The sequence below is a fragment of the Diabrotica virgifera genome, chromosome 2, assembly GCF_917563875.1.
Source record: "Diabrotica virgifera virgifera chromosome 2, PGI_DIABVI_V3a".
Taxonomy (NCBI): domain Eukaryota; kingdom Metazoa; phylum Arthropoda; class Insecta; order Coleoptera; family Chrysomelidae; genus Diabrotica; species Diabrotica virgifera.
The window spans coordinates 214,496,607-214,523,258 of NC_065444.1; the positions used below are offsets into that span (position 1 = coordinate 214,496,607).

General features: G+C 34.4%; 1 protein-coding gene across 1 annotated transcript; it reads left to right on the forward strand.

Moving 5' to 3' along the window:
- Nucleotides 1-2,343: 2,343 nt before the first annotated feature.
- On the forward strand, nt 2,344-24,328 carry LOC114331601 (transmembrane reductase CYB561D2). Its single transcript, XM_028281203.2, has 4 exons — nt 2,344-2,625; nt 11,441-11,561; nt 20,369-20,567; nt 23,505-24,328. Exons 1-4 carry the CDS (start codon nt 2,573-2,575, stop codon nt 23,864-23,866), a joined length of 735 nt encoding a protein of 244 aa, XP_028137004.1. The 5' UTR covers nt 2,344-2,572; the 3' UTR covers nt 23,867-24,328.
- The last annotated feature ends 2,324 nt before the right edge of the window (nt 24,329-26,652 follow it).

Genomic DNA, 26,652 nt, shown 5'->3' on the forward strand with positions numbered 1-26,652 from the left:
AAACAAAATTTCCTAACATACAAAAGAGTGAAGGCACCGGAGGCACGAGACGACTACGTGACAATCAGGAATAGAGTAAACCAAGAAATAGATAAGTAACATCAAAAAATAACACTCTATGGATCCCAGAAAAAGGTGTGGAAGATGATAAAGAGACAAAAAACAGAAATTAATGAATTTGTACGGATAGATAACATTACGGAGACACAATGGACTGAGCATTTCATGAAATTATATGGAGAAGGAGAAGAAGAGAACAGAGAAATAAACATTAATGCAACCTACGATAGAGTACTAATATCAGAAGAAGAACTACAAGAACGAATAAAAAAATTAAAAAATAGAAAAGCACCTGGTCCTGATAATATAAACAATGAACTGCTAAAATATGGAGGAGGAACACTACTCAAATTGCTCCTAAAATTATTTGTCGATATAATAAATATCGGAGAAGTACCAGCGGAATGGAAGAAAAGTCTCCTGCTACCGATACTCAAAAAAAAATCCTGAATATTATAGAGGCATTAGTCTGATGAACAGCACATTAAAATTGTTGACGGCAGTCATAAAAGATAAAATCGAGGAAAAAGCGAACATGGCAGATGAACAACAAGGCTTCCGGAAGAACCGCAGCAAAATAGATGCAATTTTTATTATCAGGCAAATAGTAGAAAAGTCTATTGAATATGGAAAACCAGCATACATGTCCTTTGTAGATTTAAAAACTGCTTTTGATATGGTGAGGCGAAATGATATCTTAAATTTATTACCAGCTGAACAAATAGACCACCAGATAATAAGGCTAATTAATGAAATTAACAAGAACAACAAGACCAGAGTTATAATGTCAACAGGAGGAACAGAACGCATATAACTAAAAGGAGGAATCCCCCAAGAAGACTCGCTCAGCCCATTGTTATTCAATATGGTGATGAATCAAATGATTCACGAAGTAAAAAAACGACATCGATACCACATGGGAGCGCATAAAATCACGATACTATGCTATGCCGATGATGCATTACTAATTGCTGATAACGAGGATGACCTACAAAGACAGCTCCACACTTTCAATATCACAGCAAATAAACTTAATATGAGAATATCAGTAGAAAAAAAATGTATAGTAGTGATAAGTAAAGAGCCGCGTAGATGCAAGTTAGAAATAGACGGCAAAATTGTAGAACAAGTAATGAAATTCAATTACCTAGGAGTAGAGATCACTAGTGACAGGAAAATAAGAACAGAGACCACAACACAAGCAACAAAACCGGCAAGAGTAAGTGGTTGCCTCCGAGAAACAATTTGGAGAAACAAATATCGGACCACGGAAAGCAAAATAAAAGTATACAAGATAACAGTAAGACCTATCCTAACATATTATGCAGCGGAAACAAGGACCGATACAAGAAAGACGAAACAACAAATCAACAATTTTGAAATGAAAGTATTAAGATCAAGAGCGGGGATATCATTAAGAGACAGGCAAAGCAACAGAAGTATACGAGAACCGTTATAGCAGAAGACCCGTTGGAAGGCCGCCGAAAAGGTGGAAAGACAATGTACAGTCAACAACAACTGAAACAGAATAAGAGGCAGACAAACAGGAGTAATCCTAGTCGCGCGAAGAAGAAGAAGAAAAAGAAGACAAATACTATTTTGAGCTTATTTTGTCAAAAGTACTTCAAAATTAATTATTAGAAGCACGGTCCTATGTGCCCCAGTACTGAGGGGCATAGAGGACCAGTGTTGACCATAAAAAAATGGCTGTAATTTTTTGTGACTATTCGTAATATCAAATTTATGCTTGGAAATCATTAAAGTAATGTATGTACAAGAAATAGTTAAGTTTACTGATTTTTTGTAATTTTATTTTAGAAAATATACATGAAATTTCCTTAAGCGGTCCCCTGTGCCCCTCCTCCCCTACTACCGTCGTTTTTCCATGATTAATCCCAGACATATAAAGTTATTTACCTCCTCTGTTTGTCTTCCATTTATTTCAATTTTAGTTCCTTGGTTGTTGTTTTTTAAGAGTTTCGTTTTGTCTATATATTTATCTTCAAGCCCATTACGTCGGAGTATTTTGCAAGCTTGTCGATTTCTTGGCGATCTTACAAATCATTAGAATAATAGTGTTGATTAAAAAAAAGATTTATTTTTACAAAAAAACAACGGGAGTGTCCTATTTATAGGAATATTAATAGGCAAAAATAATTTGGTTGTATTGGATGTAGCCTCCGTATCACGATTGAAAATTCCACCCTGTATATATTTTTGCACTTGACAAAATCTAAATTTAATTTTAAGATATTGTAAATATACAATTAAGTAACTAGAGATATGATTTAGTTTATAAATATTCCATGTAAACATAATAAATGGTGCAATATTTTGCGTTTGGTAAATTCTATGCATATGGAAACGGGTAAACCCAACATCGTGATCAGTTTTTGTAATTGATTTCACAGTATCGGTAATTTCCAAACTCGTTCTTTAAGTAAATTGTGGTTTAGATGTGATATTCATTAAGAGAAAACCTAGTGAATAAACTGCAGTTAGTTTTTCGTTCATGAGAGAGTGCAAAAAATCTGATATGGATGAGATTAAAAGGACTTCATTCCGGTAAGTAAAAATTGGTACATTTTCTTTCGATTTACACTTTAAGTCACATACTTTCATGCTTTTATACAGGGTGTAACAAAAAGGCTGGTCATAAATTAAATCACATATTCTGGGACCAAAAGTAGTTCAATTGAACTTTACTTGCTTTATATTAGTAGATACAAATGTGCATATAAAAAAGTTACAGCCCTTTTAAATTACAAAATGAAAATCCATTTTTATTCAATATATCGAAAACTATTAAATATTTTTTCATAGAAAATGGACATGTGGCATTCTTATGACAGGAATATCTTAAAAAATAACAGTGAAATTTGCACAACCCATAAAAATTTTATGGGGTTTTGTTCCTCCCCAATTTTTGTGTAAGTTCTAATTAAATTATTATTGTGGTACCATTAGTTAAACACAATGTTTTTAAAACTTTTTTGCCTCTTAGTATTTTTTCGATAAGCCAGTTTTTGTCGAGATGCGGCTTCTTTTTTAATATGTTTACATAAAAAATTTATGGTGGTTTTGTTCCTTTAAAACCCCCAAATGTTTGTGTACGTTCCAATTAAACTATTATTGTGGTACCATTAGTTAAACACAGTGTTTTTAAAACTCGTTTGCCTTTTTGTATTTTTTCGATAAGCCACCTTTTATCAAGATGTTGCGTCTTTTTTAATATGTTTCAAAATGTACCTAAAAAGTAAATTATAAATACATTTTCAGATTTTTAATAGGTCTCTATAATAATACTAACCACATACAAATATGTGGTGGATTCAACAAATATTCAAAATATCTCGATAACAACTGGTAGGCCTGGATTCCGCGTACCCAAAAAAGCTGTTAATATCAAGCTGAAAATTTCTTGATAACTTAACGGTGTCTAGTCGGACAAACTTTGATGTACAGGAACACTGGAACAGGGGAAGTTTTAATTGTTTTAATTTAACCAAAATTTTCAGCTTGCTATTAATAAATTTTTTTTGGCACGTGGGATCCAGGCCTATGGCTTATCGAAAAAGTACCAAGAGGCAAAAAAGTCTTAAAAACATTGTGTTTAACTAATGATACCACAATAATAATTTAATTGGAACGTACTCAAAAGTTTGGAGGGGTTTATGGAACAAAACCCCTAGAAAATTTTTATGGGGTGCACAAATTTCACTATAACTTTTTTAAGATGTTGCTGCCATAAGAATGTCACATGTCCATTTTCAATAAAAAATCTATAATAGTTTTCGATATATGTATTGGAAAAAATCGATTTTCATTTTGTAACTTCAAAGGGCTGTAACTTTTTTTCTGTATCTACACATTTAGGTATACCAAGGTAAGTTAGGTTCAATAGAACTATTTTAGGTTCCAGAATATGCGATTTTGTTTATGATCTGCATTTCTGTTACATCCTGTATGTACTGCGCAAAAAATTAATGCATAATTTTAAAATTACGATTTCAGTCATAATGAAAAATAATATATTTTTTCTTTTGTTCTTTATAGTATATTAAGTATGGAGAACGGTAAGGGTTTTATACCGATCGAAGACAATTGTTTGGAGGAGCGGAGCGACGACTCCAATTATTGTCTGAGATCGGTTACCCATAACGTTCGACATGCTTATAACGTTTTTTGCACGATTGATACCATTATAAATTATAAAATTAAACATTTTCGTCATATTGACTAGTTTCATTCATTTTATCAAGATAGATACTTTGGTTGTTAGGTAGTAACTAGGGTGCATAACAACAATGGAGAATTGAGTTTTTATTTAGTTGTCAATAATTTTAAGTACAATTTTGATTATTATAAATTAAAATATGAGCGATAGTGAATTTGAAGAAATTGAACGGGCTTGGGAAGAAGGGTGTTCCGCAATTATTCCCGAAAAATCCAAAATCCGTTATCAAAATACCTACCAAAGTTTTAAAAAATGGTGCGAAGGCAAGAATTTAAGAATCAATAAATCAATAAATAAATAATTCATTAAATAATTTAACAAATTGTACCATAAGTTTCAATATTAATAAATAATTCGTTAGTTTTCTTTATTCTTTCAAAAAATAAATATAAATTAAGAGATTTTTTAACTCGACGGTAAGTGAATTACTTACCGTCGAGTTGGAGTACTTACCGTCGAGTTGGATTACTTACCGTCGAGTTGCTAGTAAATGTGACCTACTGTCGTAAAATCTGTCACGGTAAACAGTCAAAAATGATCAATCGTGCAAAAAGGTTTCTTTTAATTTTAGAACATCTGAAATAGCAAACTTTTTTTTCTTTTTTTATGGCCTTTCGGAACTCTCTTTTTTTTACGAAAATGTATTGCAATAAAACTACCTAACTATTTAAAAAAATGAAGGAGTTGAATATTAATGTCCGAGGAAATTAAATTAGTAGCGAGTATTGCCTTCTCTGGCATTTATTTATACTACGATAGCTTATCATTTCTAAATATTATGAGAAAAACAATAAATATCAAAACAGATATTTATCATCATCATAGTCATTAACATCTTAGTAGATGTGTTGTGGTTCATAATTGGGCTTCAGCAGCTCGGACAGTTTGATTGATAATAATTCTCCACTGGTCGCGGTCATCAGTTACATGTATTGCCTCAGTATACTGTTTGTTGAGAAGCTTTTCTGAGGCCTTCCTTGGACCACCAACCGCTCCATTTTGTGATCACTTCGATGGATATGACCAAAGAACTTTAAAATTCTAGAGTAAACGGTACTGGAGAGACGCTGATCTGATTTAATTTCATCCAGAACCGAGATATTTGTACGGCGAGCCGTCCATGGAATTCGAAGCAGGCGTCTCCATGTCCACATTTCAAAGGCGTCTATACGTCGTCTATCTGATTCTTTGACTGTCCATGTCTCGCATGCATAGTAAAATATGGAAAAGACCAGAGTTGAAACGAGTCTCTTTTTGTTTGTCATAGTAATGTGACGATCACGCCAGACCCCGTTTAGTTCACTCATTGCTGCTCTTGCTAGTTGAATGCGTCTTCTAATTTCGGGTTCACAACTGCCTGTGTTGTTAACTAGAGCTCCAAGATATATCATAGATAAGACTACCTCGCATCCTGCAATAGTTTGGGTTTCAGGAAACTGTAATAACCATGATTTTGGTTTTGTTGTAGTTAACCATGAGTCCAAATTTAGCACTTTCTACCTCGAGTTTTTTTAATAATTCAGTAATTTCTTCTGGAGTAGAGGCTAGAAGTGTAGTGTCGTCTGCGAAACGCAAGTTAGATATCTTAACACCACCTAGGTTTACTCCTCCCTCCCAACCATCCAAGACTCTGCGCAATATGAACTCCGAATAGATGTTAAATAATAAGGGAGATAAAACGCATCCTTGGCGTACTCCCTTCTCCAAAGTGCATTTGTCAGACAGGTATCCGTCCATTCGAATATATGCCAGGTTATCTTGGTACAGTTTGCTAATAAGGTGAGCCAAGTGTTTAGGTACACCCATTGTCGTCAATATGTTCCATAGTTTGTCCCATCTAACATTATCAAAGGCCTTTGTATAATCGACGAAACATATAAATATCGGGATCTGGTATTCTCTGGCTTTTTCTATGATGTTTCTTACATTAAGGATTTGTTCTCTAGTACCTCTGCCCTTTACAAATCCAGCCTGCTCAGGTGTTATTTGCCAACTTATGAAGTTTTCTAGACGCCGTTGCAGTATGTAGAGGATCACCTTACTGGCGTGTGATATTAGAGCTAATAGCCTGTAGTTGTTACATTTATTTGTTGAACCTTTCTTATGAAGAGGTATGATTATGGTCTTTCTCCAATCTTCAGGCCAGACGCCTGTGTGCCATATTTCATTACACAATCGATGTAATATTTTCACTCCACATTCCGGAAGATGCTTCAAGACGTCTGCAGTAATGAGATCATATCCTGCTGCTTTGTTTAACTTAAGTCTTTTTAAAGCGAATTCCATCTCGGAAAAAAGTATGTCAGGTTCAGATTCAAAACTAGTGTGGTGTGTCTCTGTTGAAGGAGAATGGAAAGTGGAGGTCTGGCAGTCAGGTACAAACGGGGTGTCCGCTGGCATCTGGTCCGTATTGGCGTATAAAGACTTACAATACGCCCTCCAAACATCAATAACCTTGTCCAAATCCGTCTGTACATTACCTTCATCATCTTTGATAGACCAAGATTTCTGCTTGAATTTACGTGTGAGTAGTCTGACTTTATCAAAGAGTTCTTTGGTGTTATTTGTGTCGGCATGTAGTTGAATTTCTCTGCAGATTTTCTCTATATGTTTGTTTTTGTCTCGTCTAGAAGCAGCCTGAATAGCTCTAGATAGCTGTCGGTACTGGGAATTCCTGAGAGGCTTCTCGATTCCAGCAATTTTAAGTTTTCTACGTTCTTCAACGAGGTCAAAAGTATCTGCAGACATCCACACTTTTTTTGGTCCGGTTGAGACGGCATTAGACTGTGCCTCGCAGTCAGTCAAGGTCTGTATCAAGGTATTTTTAAAAGATAACCAAATCTTTTCGGAATCATGAGTGACGATAGTTGGTAAAATATTTTCGAATCTTTCATTACACTGGCTTTTAAATTGTTGTGTATCTTTTATTTTTGATATCCTCTTGTTTCGGATCCTAGCACATGCCTTGAATTTTTGCTTTAGCGTTGCAAAAAGAAGTTGGTGGTCAAAGCCGCAGTCAGCGATAGGTCGTGTTTTACATTGGCTAATAGATGTTTTCCAGCGATGTTTAATCATTATGTAATCGATTTGATTTCGGTGTCGTCCGTTAGGTGAGATCCAAGTGTACAATCTTCTGGGGTGGTGCTTATACATAGAGTTCATTATTGTCAAGTCATTGTCAACGCAGAACTGGATAAGGCGGTCTCCCCTTGAATTACGTTCACCTATTCCATATCTACCCACAATATTTCGTATATGTTCGTCAGCCATAATAACTCCGATTTTTGAGTTTAAATCACCCATGATGATAGCGATTTCTTTATTTGAGATATTTTGCAGATATGATTCCAGTTCGTTGAAAAAATATTCAGTTGTATCATCATCAGCAGTTGAGGTAGGCGCATAGACCTGAATCAAATGGACAATAGAGGGAGATCCATTTAGTTTTAAGGAAATTATACGATCACTGATAGCTTGATATCCCAGTATATAAGGAGAAAGAGATTTTTAAACCCAAAAGCCAACACCATTGATACTTTTGTTAGTGTTGCCGGAAAAGCACATGGAATGTCCCAAATTAGTTATGTAGTGCCCCTCGTTACGGAAGTGAAGTTCAGAGAGCCCGGCCACAGAGATATTGGTTCGTTCCAGTTCGTTCTCCAGAATAGCTTGTTTGCCCGGTTGGAAAAGACCACGGACATTCCATGTAGCTATGTTGTATGGTTTGCGGTTATTTAGTTTTTGTTTTTCACCAGTAGCACATTTCGCATGTAAAGCCTGATGAGTCACGTCTACATGCCCGGTAACTGATTTCACACATTCCTCCCCGGACGAGAAGATGCGCTGGGTGCCATCCGGATCGCGAAGCTCATCATCCGAGGCCTCGCAGCTATTGCTCATATCATGAACTTTCGTGGGCGAAATAAAGGGGTGGTTTCCCGTTGCCTTCCCCTTTGGTTGGGAGTGCTAATAAGAAAATTTGTTTAAACAGGGTTAGTGGGAAAGGACAATGGTATCTACTGTTTGGACTTAGTAGATATACCAAGGCTCGCGTGGACACACCTAATAGAACTTACTTTACCCGTTATCAAAGAGGCTTTGTAAGAAGATTGTATTGAACCAAAACGCACCGACTGGTTAGTAAATTTATTTAAATATTATAAACTATGTATGCTTTTAGTGATCTCTAACCAGGAAAGGAGAAGTGAGTGAGGAGAGTGATATCGGGTAAACCTAGAAACACGCGTTAGAGGATGGTAAGAGACTCGAATTGAAACAAAATCGAAACCATCAATTTTTATTTTTCTTTCACACTATACTCGGTACACAGTACACAATGATAGCAGTTTAGACGGGTAAATTGCCGAAGCGTTGGTGGAATATTTTCCTAGCATCGCCCGATGCTATGCCTATACCTGGGTTAACAGTTTACTTGAATCTTTATCGACACACTCTTCATCTTTCCTCGTTAGAGATCACTAAAAGCATACTTTGGTATAATATTTAAATATATTTATCAACCAGTCGGTGCGTTTTGGTTCCATTCCTTCTTCTTACAAAGCCTCTTTGATAACGAGTAAACCTAGAAACACGTGTCAGTTAATGGTGAGAGAATAGAACTGAATCAAAACTATACCGTCTATTTTTATTTTGTTTAAAACTATACTTGGTACAGAGTATACAATGATAGCGGTTTATATTAGAGATGACTCCTGATGGTATGGTTATACCTGGACTAATAGTTTACTTGAATCGGTATCGACACTCACTTCATATTTCCTCGTTAGAGGTCGTTAAAAGCATACTTTGATCATCATCATCATCATTCTCTTTGCCTTATCCCTATGCGGGGTCGGCTTCCCTAATTGAATTTCTCCACACAATTCTATCTTGGGTCATATCAATGTTAATCCCCTTTACCAACATGTCCTGCTTTATCGTCTCCTCCCAGGTCTTCTTTGGTCTTCCTCTCCTACTTCTAGGGATCTGCACTTCAGCTATTCTTCGTATTGAGTGATTAACGTCTCGACGTTGAACATGACCAAACTATCTTAACCTATGCTCTCTCATTTTGGCATCAATTGGTGCCACACCTAGACTTCCCCTAATATACTTATTTCTAATTTTATTATTCTTTGTCACTCCACTCATCCATCTAAGCATTCTCATTTCCGCCACATGCATTCGTTGTTCCTCTTTATTTTTCACTGCCCAACATTCAGTTTCGTACATCATAGCCGGTCTTATGGCTGTTTTATAGAATTTTCCCTTCAGCTTCATTGGAATTTTTCTGTCACACAACACACCACTCGCTTCTTGCCACTTCATCCATCCAGCCCTAATTCTACTGTATACATCTCCATCTATTTCTCCATTACTCTGTAATACCGATCCTAGGTACTTAAAACTATTGCTTTTCACAATCATTTCACCATCCAAACATACCATTTTATTTGTAGTAACTTAATCTTTAAATAAACATTCCAAATACTCTGTTTTTGGCCTAGTAAGTTTTAAACCTATGTCCTCCAGAGCTTGTCTACACTGTTCCAGTTTTTGTTCTAAGTCTCTTTCACTATTTCCTATTAACACTACATCATCAGCATAGATTAGGCACCATGGAATGCTACCCTGTAGTTTCGCTGTTATCTGGTCCAAAACTAATGAAGCACCGAGCCTTGGTGCAATCCTACCTTCACCTGAAATTATCAGTCTCTCCCACACCTGTCCGAACACTAGTCGTTACTCCCTCATACATATCTCTCACAATCTTTACATATTCGCCAGGGACTCCTTTCTTATTGAGTACCCACCACAGAATCTCTCGAGGAACTCTATCATATGCTTTCTCAAGATCAATGAGTACCATATGAGCGTTGGTCTCTTTATTCCTGTATTTTTTCATCAGTTGCCTTACAATGAAAATTGCATCTGTTTTTGATCTGCCCTGCATAATGCCAAATTGATTATCGCATATTTCGGTTTCTTCACGTATCCGTCTATCAATTACTCTCTCCCATATTTTCACGATGTGGCTAAGTAGTTTTATAGCCCTGTAGTTTGTACATTGTTGTATGTCTCCCTTGTTTTTGTAGACATGTACTAATATACTGCTTCTCCATTCGTCTGGCATTTGCCCAACTTCCATAATTCTATTAAATAGACTAGCTAGCCAACTTATTCCTGTCTCTCCCAATGCTCTCTGCTCTCCATACAGTAGCTTTTGCTACTGCTACTTTCGCTTCCTTTTTGGCGACCATATAGTTTTGAAGATCTATGTTCGATCTGGTTTCTTGCCACTTTTATATAATTTTCCCTTCTCTTTTATTTTTTCTTGTATTTTATTTGACCACCACCAAGTCTCTTTATCCTCAAACTTCTTTCCTGGCGTTTTCCCAAATATTTTAATAACCTTATCTCTAATAATATTAGCCATTTTTCTCCAAATTGTGTTAGGGCTTCCTTTCATGTTCCAACTTATTTTTTCTACTATTCTTTCCCTGAATAGACCTTCTTTCTCATCTTTTAGCATTCACCACATTTTTTTTTGTGGGCCTCTTCGATATTTTTGTTTAGTGTCGCTTTTTTACTTCGATGTCCAGAACAAGCAGCTTATGTTGTTGGCATTGCAGTCCTTGCATTCACGTATGTCTTCTTTCCTTATCATGAAGTAATCTATTTGGGATTGATGTTGTCGACTTTTGTAGGTAATAAGTTGAGTTTCTCTCTTTTTCTCTTTTTCTCTAAAAGCATACTTTGAATAATATTTAAATATATTTACCAACCAGTCGGTACGGTTTGGTTTAATTAATTTTCTTACAAAGCCTCTTTGATAACGGGTGAACCTAGAACCATGTGTCAGAGAATGGTAAGAGACTCGAATTGTGAACAAAATCGTCGAAATTCTGCATATTTTATGAATTTTTGATTCAAAAATATTTTTATATGTTTTAATAATTACCAGAAATGTGGTTTTAAACAAAATAATATAAACTTTTAATATTAAATTGGAAACGACGCTGGTTCTGTGGTTTTTATCAGTAAATTATTACGCATTCTTACCACTGCTAAATTTCCTAGTTCATTATACAAAAAATTGTTACAGTAATAATACTTTTATAAATAATGTTGTTTTTATTTTAGATTTATGATCAATTATGCAGTGAGGTTTTTAACAGCATCTTTGTTTCTTTATTCCTGTTGGGTTCCGTTTCAGTATTTGGGTGGATGGTTTTCCTGGCATGTCATTTTATGTACCTTTGGGGTAAGTTTATTTTCTATAATTATTATGTTTGGTTAATGGCATACAACTTTAAGAGGCTACATCAGCCCGACATCAATATATTTTTTCGAAAGTTCTTCGAACTTTCAACAGTGCGGCAATAGTGCGTCGGCAGTTCGACAGTGACAGTGACACTATACTATCAAAAACGAAGGCACAGTAATCTTCCTAAGTCAGTCAAGTTAATAATCGATATTTAGTAATTCCAATGTGACACAAAATCTAGGCATGGGAAAAAAAGTTTATTTGAAGAAAGTGTATTTTTTGTTCTTCGTAATGGCGGTACAGATTCATTTTTGTAATATTTTATTTAATTATAGTCTAATTTCCACATACTAACGCATTTCTCAAATTGGGCTGCCATTCTTTACGATATTACGAATATGTGTGCCAAATATCTCGACAAAATATTCAAAATTAAAGATGCAATCTTGGAACGCGTTTTCCGGGCGCTGATGTTGTATCTTAAGTATATCTTATTTAAAACATGTAGTGCACCTGATATTTGTTTTTATTTCTTGATAAATCGGCGAGAAATTTGGAAAAACATGATTTGTGTAAGAAAACAAGTGTTAACAATTAAATAGCCCATAATATTTAAATAACAGTGATTAAAAAGGATTGTTCTTAGTAAACGAGATAAAGATAAATATGGTGAATACAATGAATCATAGGAAATTGTTTCAAAAGCCAGGCATTTATGAAGAAAAATCAAACCACAAACTGAAATTAATGATAACATATCATTATTGAAGCAATACAAAATACAGTGGAACCCCGATAAGTCGGCCCCCGATAACCCGGAAGTCCGGCTAACCCGGACCGATTTTCATCAGATAAACATTTTGATTTTCAATATTTTGTATTTTGACAACGACCCGATTTGGGCGTCGCGAAACGTTAATAAAATTATTTTTCAATTTAATTGTGGCTTATTTCCGATCAAAATAATTAATTATCAGACAAACCTTTCAACAATAAAAATGTATGTAATATAATATTTGAGAGATAATGTGTATGTGTGTAATTTGAACTATACGATATTAAAAATGGCTCATATCACATGCCGCAGAAACAACAGGCACCTGTCTGTAGTACCTATTCCTTTTTATTTCAAACTGTCTTAGCATTGTTTAGGAAAGACTATTTAAAAAATTCTTTTATAAACAATGGTCTTTAGTTTTCACTGTTCTTAAATTATAACATTACATCGTTGTGACTGTATTGTGTGTCTTGTATTGTTCGCTTCTGTTTGCTTACGTTTGTCTTTGGTGTTTTTTTTAGTAATTTTATGAGTAGGTACTGTGCATATTTATAAATATTGTTATATTTCTATTTGATATGAAAATTAAATTTTGATAATTATAAAAAGGATTCAATTTAATATAAAATATTTTCAATTTTCTCAACCACGGGCATATAAATGTAGAACAACCTGTATACAACAAATTGTTATATTTAATTTTAAGAAGTGATTAAACGAAACTCGGGAAAATGCGCTTAGAATAAACAAAGTGAATGGCGCGTACCATTATCGTTGTTCGCGGAAGGTTCGATCATTAGCCTATGCTAAATAAGACTCAGTTGGAATCGATAATAGGTCATTATCGTTGTTCGCGGAAGGTTCGATCATTAGCCGATGCTAAATAAGACTCAGTTGAAATAGAGAATAGGTCATTAAATTTTGTAAATAGTAGAAAGTAATTTTAGAATGGGAATTAACTATTTCTTTTTTGAAATCCATTAAGCATATTTAGAAAGATTAAAAATTGGTTTTGAGGAATACTGCGAATGAGAGTTGGTGGTGGAAGGTTGATTTGTGAATCTGGAAGGGATATTTAGAAAGTAGGTGAATGACTGAAAAGAGAGATCAGAATGTTTTGAGCTGTGGAGAAGTGAAGTCCAGTAGTAGACGGTAGTGTACGGAGAGGGAGAAAGCCGGTGTAGTTCCGTGAGTGTGGAGTATCTATCGTGGAAGGAGAGGTAGGCCAGGTTGAGAGTAAAAGAACCTCCTTGAGCCAAGAGTGTCCCGGTAGCTGATTGCAGTTTCAAAAAAGGTAGAATACAGCATCACGACAGAAGCAGGAACGAGAGCTATACGAGCTAGTTTAAAAAGGAGAACATTACTGAAAGCCAGGACGAGGTTTTGATCGCAGCCAAGGATAGCAGGAAACGGGTCTTGTGTGAAGACATTCTCAGTTCACCAGAAAAAGGTCAGTCTCATTTGATTGGACATGAATGTATGGGTTTTTTCGTATTAAATACCACATTATAAATTGAAGAACATAATAAATAATATCAGAAAAGCTTCATCAAACTTAAATAGAATTGTTGCTAATAAATCCTAATAGTTAAATGTTAATAAAAACTTTCAATTGGAAACCAAAAGGAAATAAGATTCCCATTTGTAAATGTTATGTTTAAGAATAATAAGATCTAGCAAATATTAAGCAGTGATTGCCATTTAAATAAAATAAACAATATTTTGATTATAATTGTAACCCATATGTGTGTATTATTTTACTCTTTTCTTTCCTATCCCGATTAGGAACCATTGAGAAATATTTAGAAGCCACGAAAGTAAGTAATTAATTTTATAATTCGCCCTGAGATTGAAAACATATTGATATGTGATCTGGTAAATTAATTAGATTGTTATTAATGCATTGATTAAATTAAATGACATATAAGAATATTATCTCATATCAATAATCAAGATCACAACAATATATATCATGTTATTTCAATTCTAACGGAGTTTATCTGTAAGTATACCGTATTTTATTAATTTTTACCATATTCTCCGGCTATCTCGGATTTTCGATAACCCGGATCGGCCGCGGTCCCGATTAATCCGAGTTATCGAGTTTCCACTGTACTAGACTTTAACTAGATATTATGAACAAGGATGTCTACATGGGCTTTGTAGATTACTCGAAGCCTTACTCGAAGTTGGCAATTCGTTTACAGAGAGCATTGAGATCAGAAAAAGTGTGTGACAGTGGTGTGTTCTCTCCCCTCTCCCCTTGTTCTTCGAACAAATTAAAAAAAAAGCACTGGATGAAGCAAATGGAGGTATAAAAATCAATAAACAATTAACTTTAGGGAAAAATTACTCGAGATATTTTTTGTTGAAAATGACCAAAAGAACCTGAAACATTTGACCAGTCCGAAAAAATTAATATGTCTACAATCTGTTAAAAAATTATTTATATGTACTTATAAATAGACCACTATGTACATATAAGAAGACCACTTTTCGCATGGACGAATTCTTGAACCTTATTCTGGGGTATCTCTGAAAGTGATTATGCAAAAAATCTCCTGGCAATATTTTCCGAATGAACCCGAGCTTTTCGCCTTGTTTATAATGGTTTTTAAGATAACGAGTAATTACCAGTAGAAATTAAAAATAGAATAATTAATTGTACGAAATACAAAAATATAGAGAATTGCAGTTTATATAAGAACTAGATATACTCAACTATTTTCAATGGGAAATAAGCCACAATTTTACCAAAAAAATGATTTTTTTTGTATTTTGTATTTTTTATTTTGACAACGAAACCCGATTTGGGCTTCGAAACGTTAATAAAATCATTTTTTTGGTAAAATTGTGGCTTATTTCCCATTGAAAATAGTTGATTATAAAAATGCCACAAGGAAATAGCTACAGAACAACATTAACTAGATATACATTAAAAATATCACGTAGCATGTTTATAGATTCCACTATTCTACATTTTTTTTTAAATGTTTGTTTACTTCTTGAGCAAAATCCAATGCAAAATCTTACAAATTTTTAATTGAGAAAACAAATATGATACGTCAATTTTAAATTTTAATATTAGCTAAATTCTAAGGGGTCTGAATTAATGAGAGAATGTTTAAGAATCTACTTAAAGAGAATCATATGTGGGCTTCGTTTGATCACCCAATTTTAGCTTGTCTCTTGTGATTGAATTTCTAGGCATCTCTACAAACTAGCAGTAATCTTCAAAAATAGCTTCCTACCAACGACCTTGGTACCTTTGTTTACTAGAATTTGAGCTGGAACTGGAAAAAGAGTAATATTGTAGGGGAGAGTTGGATAAAACGGGATAGTCGGATAAAACGGGATACCTAGCCTAGAGACCCAACTAGTGGTGCTATCAATCGAACAACGACGGAAACTTGTTATTAGTCGTCATTTTAACATTCTCAGTTCGTTTTACCTCGATGCCACTATTTGATGAAAAGTTTTTGTGTTTAGAATTGTTTGACTCTATTTTTTTGATACTTTGTACCTTTAAGTGCGTTGTTTTCTACATTATACTGCCTGCATATATAAAAATATAATTCCGGTGACTATTACATTTAATTAAGCAGTCATTAACGAATATTCTTATGTGTAGTCTACCTAATTTTACTTTCACATTTAGGCAGCAGCCATTTTTGTTTTGAAAAATGTCTGAGTTTGACAAAACGGGACACATAAGTTGGATAAAATTGGATACAGTTTCTTATATCCCGTTTTATCTACTTATTTATCTGTTGGCCTATTAATCTTTTAAATAGAGATATGAAGCGTTTTCTCATACAGCAGAGAAGAACAACATATTTTTATGTGACTTTTGTTCTGATATACGTACCTAGTCCTAAATAAATGGTCTTATTTCCCATTTTGACATAAAACATAAAAAACGCCTATTTTTAAGTTTCTGACTAATGAAGATATTATTCTTTCAAGGGTAAATTTTACCATACAGTTTAATGTCTACTTAATTTAGACATAAATTAAGTTTTAGATAATTTTATAAAAAAAATTAAATATTATAAACCTATCCCGTTTAATCCAACCGTGGTTGGATAAAACGGGATGTGTAGGACTTAAATAAATTTTTTTTTACTATTTTCCAGTTAATAAAAATAGCTAAAGATATGTGTTTTGTGTGCTGCAATAAATGTTATACTTATAAAAAATAATATTATGATAATTTCTTTAACATATTCTCCGTAGTAAAAGTAAACAAGAATGGTATCCCATTTTGTCCAACTCTCCCCTATTATTTAAGAGGCACCTAATATTTTAAATGGCATATTATATCAGAGTTGTTAAAGTTTATTCAGTAATATTTTCACTACACAAGGGGAGCTATCTTCTTTTGATGTTGTAAAATCTACAAGTAACTTCCTTGGGAGCTTACTAGCTATTTTTTCCCTTTTAAAGCTATTTATCTGAAGCCTCACTTATTGGAGAAAATTTGTCTTTTATATTTTTATGTATTTAGAGGCCTGCCTTCCTTGGTGCATTTCTTTAGCATTCCCCATCAAACCTATCTTAATATTTATTTGAGAGTGAAACTAAAGTATCTTTTGCACTAGATCTTTAAATATAATGTTGTTTTCGTTAGAGTTAGGATTTCTTTCAGCCCAATATGCTTTTATAAAATGTGATTCTCTCTTTCTGCTGTTTTATACATAAGAAACAGCAGCAGTTTGTTGAGTAGCCTAACTGCATTCCTAAGAGGATCGTGCTGACTTTCAGATCACCAAAGATTTTCCATTTGTGTTCATCATATTTGATTGCGTCGGGGTGTGCATTAAAGTTTGCATAGATTTTCGTAATGTGCGCTAAATAAAGGCTTTATAAAGGCTCTACAAAAATTAGGATAACAAATTGATAGGATATCTAAAAGCAGTACTAAACCAAACGTTTATTTTATTGCTGAATAAACATGAGAATAAATCAGGAAAATCAGAACCTAATCTTAACCATCGAAAAAAGAAAGATCAACAATGTTAAAAACAAAATGTATACGAAGGGAGGTAAGCTAGATTCAGTAACTATATCGTTACTAATGGTAAGCTACAAAATATATACTACATAAAAATATAACTACAGCAATATATTCAGAGGAAGGCTACATTGTATAATGGCACGGACAGTGGAAGGAATGTTTACCAAAAACCAAATAATAACAGGAATAGAAGGGTGGCTATTGTGCAGTAATACAGCTTTTATACTATGTTTAGAGGAGTGTTCTTTAGAAACGACAAATCTTTTGCTCAAAAAAGACCTTTCATGACCCCTGTGATAAGTGAGGACCTCTAAGTACCCTTTCAGACTAAGACACTAGTGTCTGACACCGGTGTCCGCCACCGGCAGCAAAGCATTGTTAGAAATGAACGACTACAGACGAGCCACTTTCGAGTGCCTGGCTGATTTTAGTGGCTCACGCTTTGCTGCAACTGAACACCGGTGTCAGACACCAGTGTCTTGTTCTGAAAGGATACTAATAAGCCGCGAACTTCTGCTTGACTCAATGTGTGCGTTTTTATCTTTCACAGATTAAGTGCGTAATTTATCATCTTTTTCCTCAAAATCAGGGTTATAGGATGTGGAGCATTTGTTTGGTTTTCCTGTTTAATAGTACCTACCGTATCTGCAACATTGTCTTCATTTCTAAAATTCCATTTCATAATTTTGAGAACGAATAAAAATTCGTATGATATATGAATTTGTAACAGGACGAATAACTTGTGGAATATTTGCATACGTTAATGGCTGCGTCAAACAGAAACCGTCAAATTGCCAAACCCTGGAAATAATAAAAGAGCCATTGATCATTTTTTATAATTAAGCAAATAAACCTTTTGCAGTTTTATTTTGTTAATCTTCTTCTTTCTACTTTATAAATAGATTCAATGCTCGTTTTACTTCGGCTTTTAGTCTCAATTGACATTGTCTGACCATCTTTTCCTCGGTCGTCCCAATGATCTTCCATTTGGCGATTTGTCTCTTGCTATTCATACTATTCTATTTTAGTAAGGTATGCTTTATTGTCAAAAAATTTTCCCAATTTGTGGACAAAGCTTATACAAAATAAAAAATACAATAAAAAACAAAAAATAATAAAAACTACAAACAAAACAAAAAGAGAAACAGATACCAAATAAATGGCGTGAGTTATACTACTTAAATACAATTTTATAGTTATTAAGTACACATTAAAACATTTTAAAAATTTTGCAAACAATATGTATACAACGTCAGAGCAAAAAGAAGTCGAACGAGGAAAAGGGAAAGGGAAAGTAAATCAAAAGATATATGTCGCTGTAAATATGTACAAAAGTACTCGAAAGTAATAATCCTGCAGGTAAATTTGCTGGATTCAAATCGTTTATATAAAAGTCATTCACTGTATAAAAAGCTCTCTCAAGCAAATAAACTTTCAAGGCCTTGCGAAAAGCGGGAAATGCTGCAATAGATTTGATGTTAGATGGCAGGTGATTGTGCATTTTTCTCGAATTGTATAGTATAGAGCACTTAACCAGCTCAGACCATGAGGTTGGCAGATAAAGATTATGCTCCAGGTTTCTAAGGGGATAGTTTTGCGTGGGTCTCTCTGGACCTTCTGATGCATGTTTGCGGATTAAACAAACGGATTCAAAAACAAACAAAGAAGGAAGAGTTAATATTTTAAATTTTTTAAAGAATTCTTGGCAATGAGCTCTGCTATTGAGTCTCAGGGAGTAACGAAGAGCTCTCTTTTGTAGTTTAAAAATACGCTCAAATTGAGTCGCACAACACGAACCCCAGAATGGAAGGGCGTACCGAAGATGAGACTTAAAAAGGGCATAATAAACGGTCCTAGATGTTGACAAATTCATTTCCGTAGCAACTGATATTAGCGCAAAACAAGCAGAACTTAATTTTTTGTGTAAGGCATCAATGTGCAAGTTCCATTTTGGAGACTTATCCACAATAAGCCCTAAGAACTTTACCGATTCAGCTACCTCTAGACTGTTGTTATTAAGTACTAAAGGTTGCGTCATACTGTTGTAAGGTAGGACTTTGGTTTTAGAAACGTTAAATAACAGGAGATTCGAATCGCACCACAATTTAATGGTGACTAGGTCTGTCGCTATGGTATTGCGAAGATCCATGATATCCGTTTTCTGTCATTCTTTCTATGTGTTGATTCCATTCTATTTTTTTTCTTTTGGTCCACATATTTATTTCTTCTATACCACATTTTGCTTGTATTTCCTCACTTCTTACTCTGTCTCTCTGTCTCAGACTTTGGTTTGTTATTTTTCGTAAGACTTTCGTTTCTGCTGTTTCCAGCAGTTTTTGTGTTTTCACCGTATCTGCTCTTGTTTTCGCTGTGTACGTCATTATCGGTCTTATTGTTGATTTATATATCCTGGTTTTCGTTTCCATTGTGAGGTATTTGTTTCTTCAGATTGTGTTTTTGAGACATCCTGCTGCTCCGTATTTTGTTAATAAACGTCATAAATAATTTACTATGGTAGGGGAGCCCAAGCGGGTATTTTTGCAGTTACTCGGGCGCGTCGGAATATCACATAGGGAGAAACCTTGTACCCTGTAAATGTACCCCTACCATATATTGGCTATTAATACAGGGAAGTTCGTTACGAGGGGTCCGAAAAAAAAATGGAAAATGAAAAAGTCCCTACTACAATGGAGAACTTAACTTAACTTTTTTTGGTTTTAGGACCTAATATTCACAACCCAACAGGTACCTATAACGCTCGAGTAACTGCAAATTTAGCATATTTGCCTCTCCTACTACTACATAGTTGGGACTGGGTTCAGTGAACATAGTATACTGATATAATATTAACATTTTATAGAATTTAGGAATATATTTGAAGGCAGATTTGTTTCCAATCTGTTATCGTCCTCCAATAAACTTCAAAATATTTTAGTTACTTAAAGGTTTTAAACAATTTTATTATTTTAATTTAATTTAAGTCTAACCTTAATAATTTATTGGTTTTAGTACATACCACTTATGGCGGAAGCCATCATGATGTTTGTCGGTGATGACATCTGGAGCAAAAACCTAAGCAGAAAGGCCAAGTATGCTATTCATGGTTATCTCATTACGTTTGCTACCATAATCACAATAGTTGGAAACATTTTAGTCTTTGTTTATATACAGCCAGGATACCATCTTTATACAGCACATGGAATTACTGGTTAGTATAAATTCATTGAGTTATATTATTTTTTAATTTGATCTTATTTTATGCCCAATATCTTACTTCCCAGTTTAGAAAGTTATAAATATTAACAGAAATATTTATCTTCAAGCAGAGCCTTACTCTGATTGAAAACATCTTTCTCTGATCTCGCAACTTTCAAAAGTCTTTTTCAATCTGCAAATTCGAATGTAGTGATCTTGACTTTAGAAATGATTAGGTATAATCTGTACATTGTAGAACTTACAGTAAGTCAACCCATAAGAGTCCTACTTACCATCGCACCGGTTAGGTCTGGGGCTGCTGGTGAGTTCGCTAGTCCACATAGTTTTAAAGTCTTTTTTAGGAGACGAATGCGGTCTGCTCAAGTACCTTCGGCTTGCTTGCGAGCCCGTCGTTGTAACCCACAACTTGTATTGCATTTCCAAGAGTAACTATGACTGTATCACTATGCGATCTTCTGCTCTAGGAGCGGACCCGCCGCATGCCTCTCGCGTTGACGAGGATCTTTCTCAGCGCGCAGGATTAGAAACCAGAAGACCCATACCACATGCATCCACACCCCCTACCCACTTAAGGGACAATGTCACCAATGGTCTACCCCAAGTGAAAGTAAATATGCCGATTAAAAGCGATTAAAGGAACTCCTCATCAACAATCGGAACGGCCCAGAGGCATTCGAATTTCAGCCAGCAGATGAGGCAATCAGGACAAAAACAGAACAAGTGGGTCGCGGTGGAGGCAGCGGTCGCGGTCGCGGTCAATGTTGACATCCATGTAAAACAAACACATTGTAGTGAATGGAAGAGAACATACCAGGTAAATCGTGGTGGAGGTATAGCGCGATGCCATCCAGGAGGTTTACATCGATGCTTTTGAAAATCAAATGAGTTTGTTTCTACACGAATACCTACTGCGATGCTTCCCTGTGATTGGTGCGTTAAAGCCCAAGTTATCATTTCAATGCCTCCTGCCATTTCGTGCACTACGGTAGTCGAGTTGCTTCCTATAATCTGTTTTGTGTATTAAGTTCATTTTTGAATTTCAAGTGTTAAATATAAAGAGGGAACTGATAGCAACTGTGCAGCCTCCTTTTCTTATTGTGGGACAAGACCCGGAGGCATTGTTGGATATATTACGAATCATTCACTACTTGGTGACAGCTGACAATTCTGACACAACATTGTAAAAACAAAATCCTTTTGTTATTCAAATTTCATCATACTACTTCACTTGATAGTGGCAATAGCTCGACTAAGCCGCTCAGGTAACCTCCTTGCTATGTGCTGTCGACATTGACCGCGGCTTAATTAGTAGCGTCCACCTGACCTCCACCTCCACCGCAACCCACTTGTTCTGTTCGTACCCTCAAAAATAGTCAATGAAATATCTATAGTCCGTCCCGCCTTGACTGTACAGTATAGGGAACATAGGCAATGCAGTCCTTATGAGAGTTTTTAGCGCGGTGATGCCGATTTTATCAAAAATAATTTGTAATCGAACAGAGATTAAATTAAAACTGATTTAGAAAGGCAATCTACAATTTTAGGGTTCATATGCGTACTAATAACTATAGTATATCAAATAAACTTAAACTCATATGAATATTAAAATTTTAGATTGTCTTTCTAATAAGGTTTCAATTTAATCTCTTTAATGTTCGATTACAAATTATTTTTAATAAAATCAGCATCACCGCGCAAAAAACTTTCATAAGGACTGCATTTCCTATATTCCCTATACTGTAAAGTCAAGATGGGACGGACTTTAGCAAAATAGGTGACACTTTTAGAACGACTAGTGAGAAAATTCTGAATGATAAAAGAAACTTCAGAGATGATTAAAAATGCTTCTAAAATGTTTCCTGTAATAGTTATTTTCCTAACAAGTGCAGAAAGTCATTCTTTTCCGCACGCGACTGCAGTTTGCCGAACGACGCGAAGCGGGAGTTCGGCAAGCAGTCGAGTGCGAAAAAGAGACTTTCTGCAAGAGTTAGGAACAATATTTTTTCTAAGAGTTTTTAAAAAATTACCAAATCTTAATCAATTAATTTAATTAATATGAAAATACATACACAGATTAATTCTTTGACAAGGTTGTCAAAACCAAACTTTCAATATAATTAGTTAGCATGACGACGATCTTGGTTTCCATGACGATGATTCAAAATGACTGTTATTGTCTACCGATTTGACTTTCGAATATTATGTCAAAATAATTTTATTTCATCGAATTGTCGCGTTAATTTCATTAAAACAGGAACACAATAAGATATATTTGAAATAAATTAGTAAATAATATCTAAATATTAGTTTATTGCATGTATTATAATTACTTTAATGCCATATTGACATATCTAAATTAACACGCGTGCGGAAAAGTAACACGCGTGCGGAAAAGTGAAACCTTCTAAACTAAAATGCGTGCGCGAAAGTAGACATTTTTGCACGCTCGTAGAAAAAAATGATAATAGTAAAAGTCACCAAATTTCTAAAAAAAAAAACGATAAAAAATCCGAATTAGATTTAGACAAATATAAATCATCTTGATTATCTATCTAGAATAAATGTTAGAAGAAAAACTTAAAAGCTATAAAATATGAGCACTAATCGGTTCTAACGATATCATTGACGACATTGACGAAAGAATGAGCAAATGAAGAATAGACATATCACATGAGATACACATTAACATCATTTGATGGGAAATATTTTCTTCCATTTATTTCAGAAAAGTTAAATCTATCATTAATCTTTGTCCGCTACTATTTTCAAATGTACCTACGATGATTTTCATGATCAAAGAACATGTCGGTTATTCTTAGTTCGTTTGTTGTGCAGATATCCATCTTTATTTTTCGTCTTGTCACCTTGTATTAATTTTCTTAGCTAAATTTATCTATATTAATGGCTAAATTATATATTTCGATTTTAGGTTTAATATCCATGATAATATTAATAATATCATGCGTACTTGGTTTAGCAGTAAATTATCCCACAGAAGCTGGAAGGATCATTGCTATACGCAACGTCACCTTCAAATTCATTCACAATATTTCAGGCCTTCTTGGATACGGAATCGGTATAATGAGTCTCTGTTTTGGTTACTATACTAAGTGGTTTATATACTATAATGGTGCGGAATCAAGATGTGCAGCGCTAATCTTTACAATATTGGTTTCAATTTGGCCACTCAATGGAGCAATAGTTTCGTTGTATAACCAATATAAAGCAGTATTGAAAGGAACTAAGAGTCCACCGTCTTCTACACCACCATCGGAAGAAAATGTTGTATAAATGATTTCTAAAATAAAGGTTTATATTTTAAACTGAGTAGGTAAAGAAAGGTATACAGAAGTGTTTGAAAAACAGTATTTAAATATTCATTATTTCTACTAAGTGAAGAGAAGTATTATTAATTTTTTGATAATATGAAATGCAAATATTAGAAGAAAAAGAAAGATTATTTACGTTTGCGTTAATTTACTTTTTTCAACGGACCTTTTCTAAATCAAATATGTCCTCACCAACCTGTCTTGGCATCAACAGAGTCAAATCTGCAATACACATTCCTTTGAATTTTTATTAAAGAGGCAAACATAAGTAGCTGATAAAGTATAGCTTTTAGAGGTGATATTATAATAGCCTTAGGTAATTATTATTTCCAATTGTTATTCGGATACTAATTTAATTGTGATATTTATTTATTCCTTTGTGCAATATGAAGTTTGACATAAATATAATTTTTTCCAAATGAAATGTTCATTTTTATTGTTTAGACTTGCCTTAACACCATTGTGAAATTATTGTGTGTACAGAAGCTGTTTCATCTAATGCAGAGCTAGTATAGTATAGTTGATCCAAAAGATGGCATAACCCAGACATCCAAAGTGAAAGTTATCCTTCAACACCAAATTGTTCTATATGGTAAACACAATGTCCAGAAAAAAGTCACACCATTTTGAGCGTCGGGTTTGGGGGGGAGAGGGGGGAGAAATCGGTTAATTCGTAGTTTTTTTAAGTTTTTCGCCAATATTTCTAAAACTATGCGGTTTAGGATGAACAACCATCTATACAAAATTGTTCTACATTAAATTTGAAATAAAAAAGGCCCTATGCATAATCTTTCTAAAATGAATGGTTCCAAAGTTACGGAGGTAGTATAGTATACCTGGTCCAAAAAGAGCCTAACCCAAACATCCAAAGTAAAAGTTTTCCTCCAACACCAAAATGTTCTATATGGTCCACATAATGTTCAAAAAAAGTTACACCATTTTGAGCGTCCGGTTTGGGAGGGAGATGGGAGAGAAGCCGGTAAATTAGTAGTTTTTTTAAGTTTTTCGTCAATATTTCTAAAACTATGCTTTAGCGTAAACAATGTTATATACAAAAATGTTCTACATGGAATTCAAAACAAAAAATGTTTTATACATAATTGTTATAAAATCAACGGTTCCAGAGTTGCGGAGGGTGAAAAGTCGAGGTTTTCGATACTTTTTATGTTTTTTGGGCAATATTTATGATATAACTATAACAAAAACCCAGACATCCAAAGTGAAAGTTATCCTCCAACACCAAATTGTTCTATATGGTCCACATAATGTTCAGAAAAAAGTCACACCATTTTGAGCGTCGGGTTTGGGGGGGAGAGGGGGGAGAATTCGGTAAATATAAAAAGTATCGAAAACCTCCAATTTTCACCCTCCGTAACTCTGGAACCGTTGATTTTATAACAATTATGTATAAAACCTTTTTTGTTTTAAATTTTATGTAGAACATTTTTCTATAGAACATTCCTTACGCTAAAGCATAGTTTTAGAAATATTGACAAATACTTAAAAAAACTACTAATTTACCGAATTCTCCCCCATCTCCCCCCCAAACCGGACGCTCAAAATGGTGTAACTTTTTACTGAACAATATGTGGACCATATAGAACAGTTTGGTGTTGAAGGAAAACTTTTTCTTTGGATGTCTGGGTTAGGCCTTTTTTTGGACCAATTATATTATACTACCTCCGTAACTTTGAAACCGTTCATTTTAGAAGGGTTATGCATAGGGCCTTTTTTATTTAAAATTTAATGTAGAACAATGTTCTGTAGAAGGTTGTTCATACTAAACCGCTTAGTTTTAGAAATATTGACGAAAAACGTAAAAAACTACGAATTTGCAGATTTCTCCCCCCTCTCCCCCCCAAACCCGACGCTCAAAATGGTGTGACTTTTTTCTGAACATTATGTGGACCATATAGAACAATTTGGTGTTGGAGGATAACTTTCACTTTGGATGTCTGGGTTTGGGTCTAACTATAGGTACCATACTAAGCAGAAAAATATCAAAAAAATCATAAAAGTGAAATCAAAACATCTTCAGATATTGGCATAGTAGACCAGGGCGCATCTGTAAAAATATTAGTACATTTGGATGTTGAGAGGTGACTCATATTTTTTTGCAGAAATTGCTTGGAAATAACTCATATAATAATAATTGACTTTCCTCCCACTCAAAAAGGTCGGGATAGTCCTGTCGCCAGGGGGGGTACAACGGCCTCCTGTATTCAGATGGACTTACCCAAGTTTTTTTTATGTATTTTGACCTGTAGAACACGAATTTTTTGAGTAACAGTTGATCCGGATGTCGATAAGATTGTTATAAACCAAGAAGTTGAGGAATCACATAACAGCGATTTCTCGCAAAACAAAACATTTTTTTGTATTTTTTGGGCCATTCTAACCAAAAAATGTTCCTACAATTTTCTTCGTAGGATGCATAGTTTTCGAGATAAACGGGGTTGAACTTTCAAAAAATCGAAAAATTGCAATTTTTGAACCCGAATAACTTTTGATTAAAAAATAAAATAGCAATTCTGCTTACCGCATTTGAAAGTTCAAGTCAAATTATATCGGTTTTAGTTATTTGTATTGCTAAAAATTTATTATTTTATTGTTAAAACAAAGCTATAAACACCTAGTGCTTGAGTGATGTTTTCAATGACTTCTCATTTAAAATCAAACGAGTAGGTAGAGGAGATGAGAGTGCAAGCGGGGCTATTTCTACGTAGCATGCATTAAAACGCATGTATT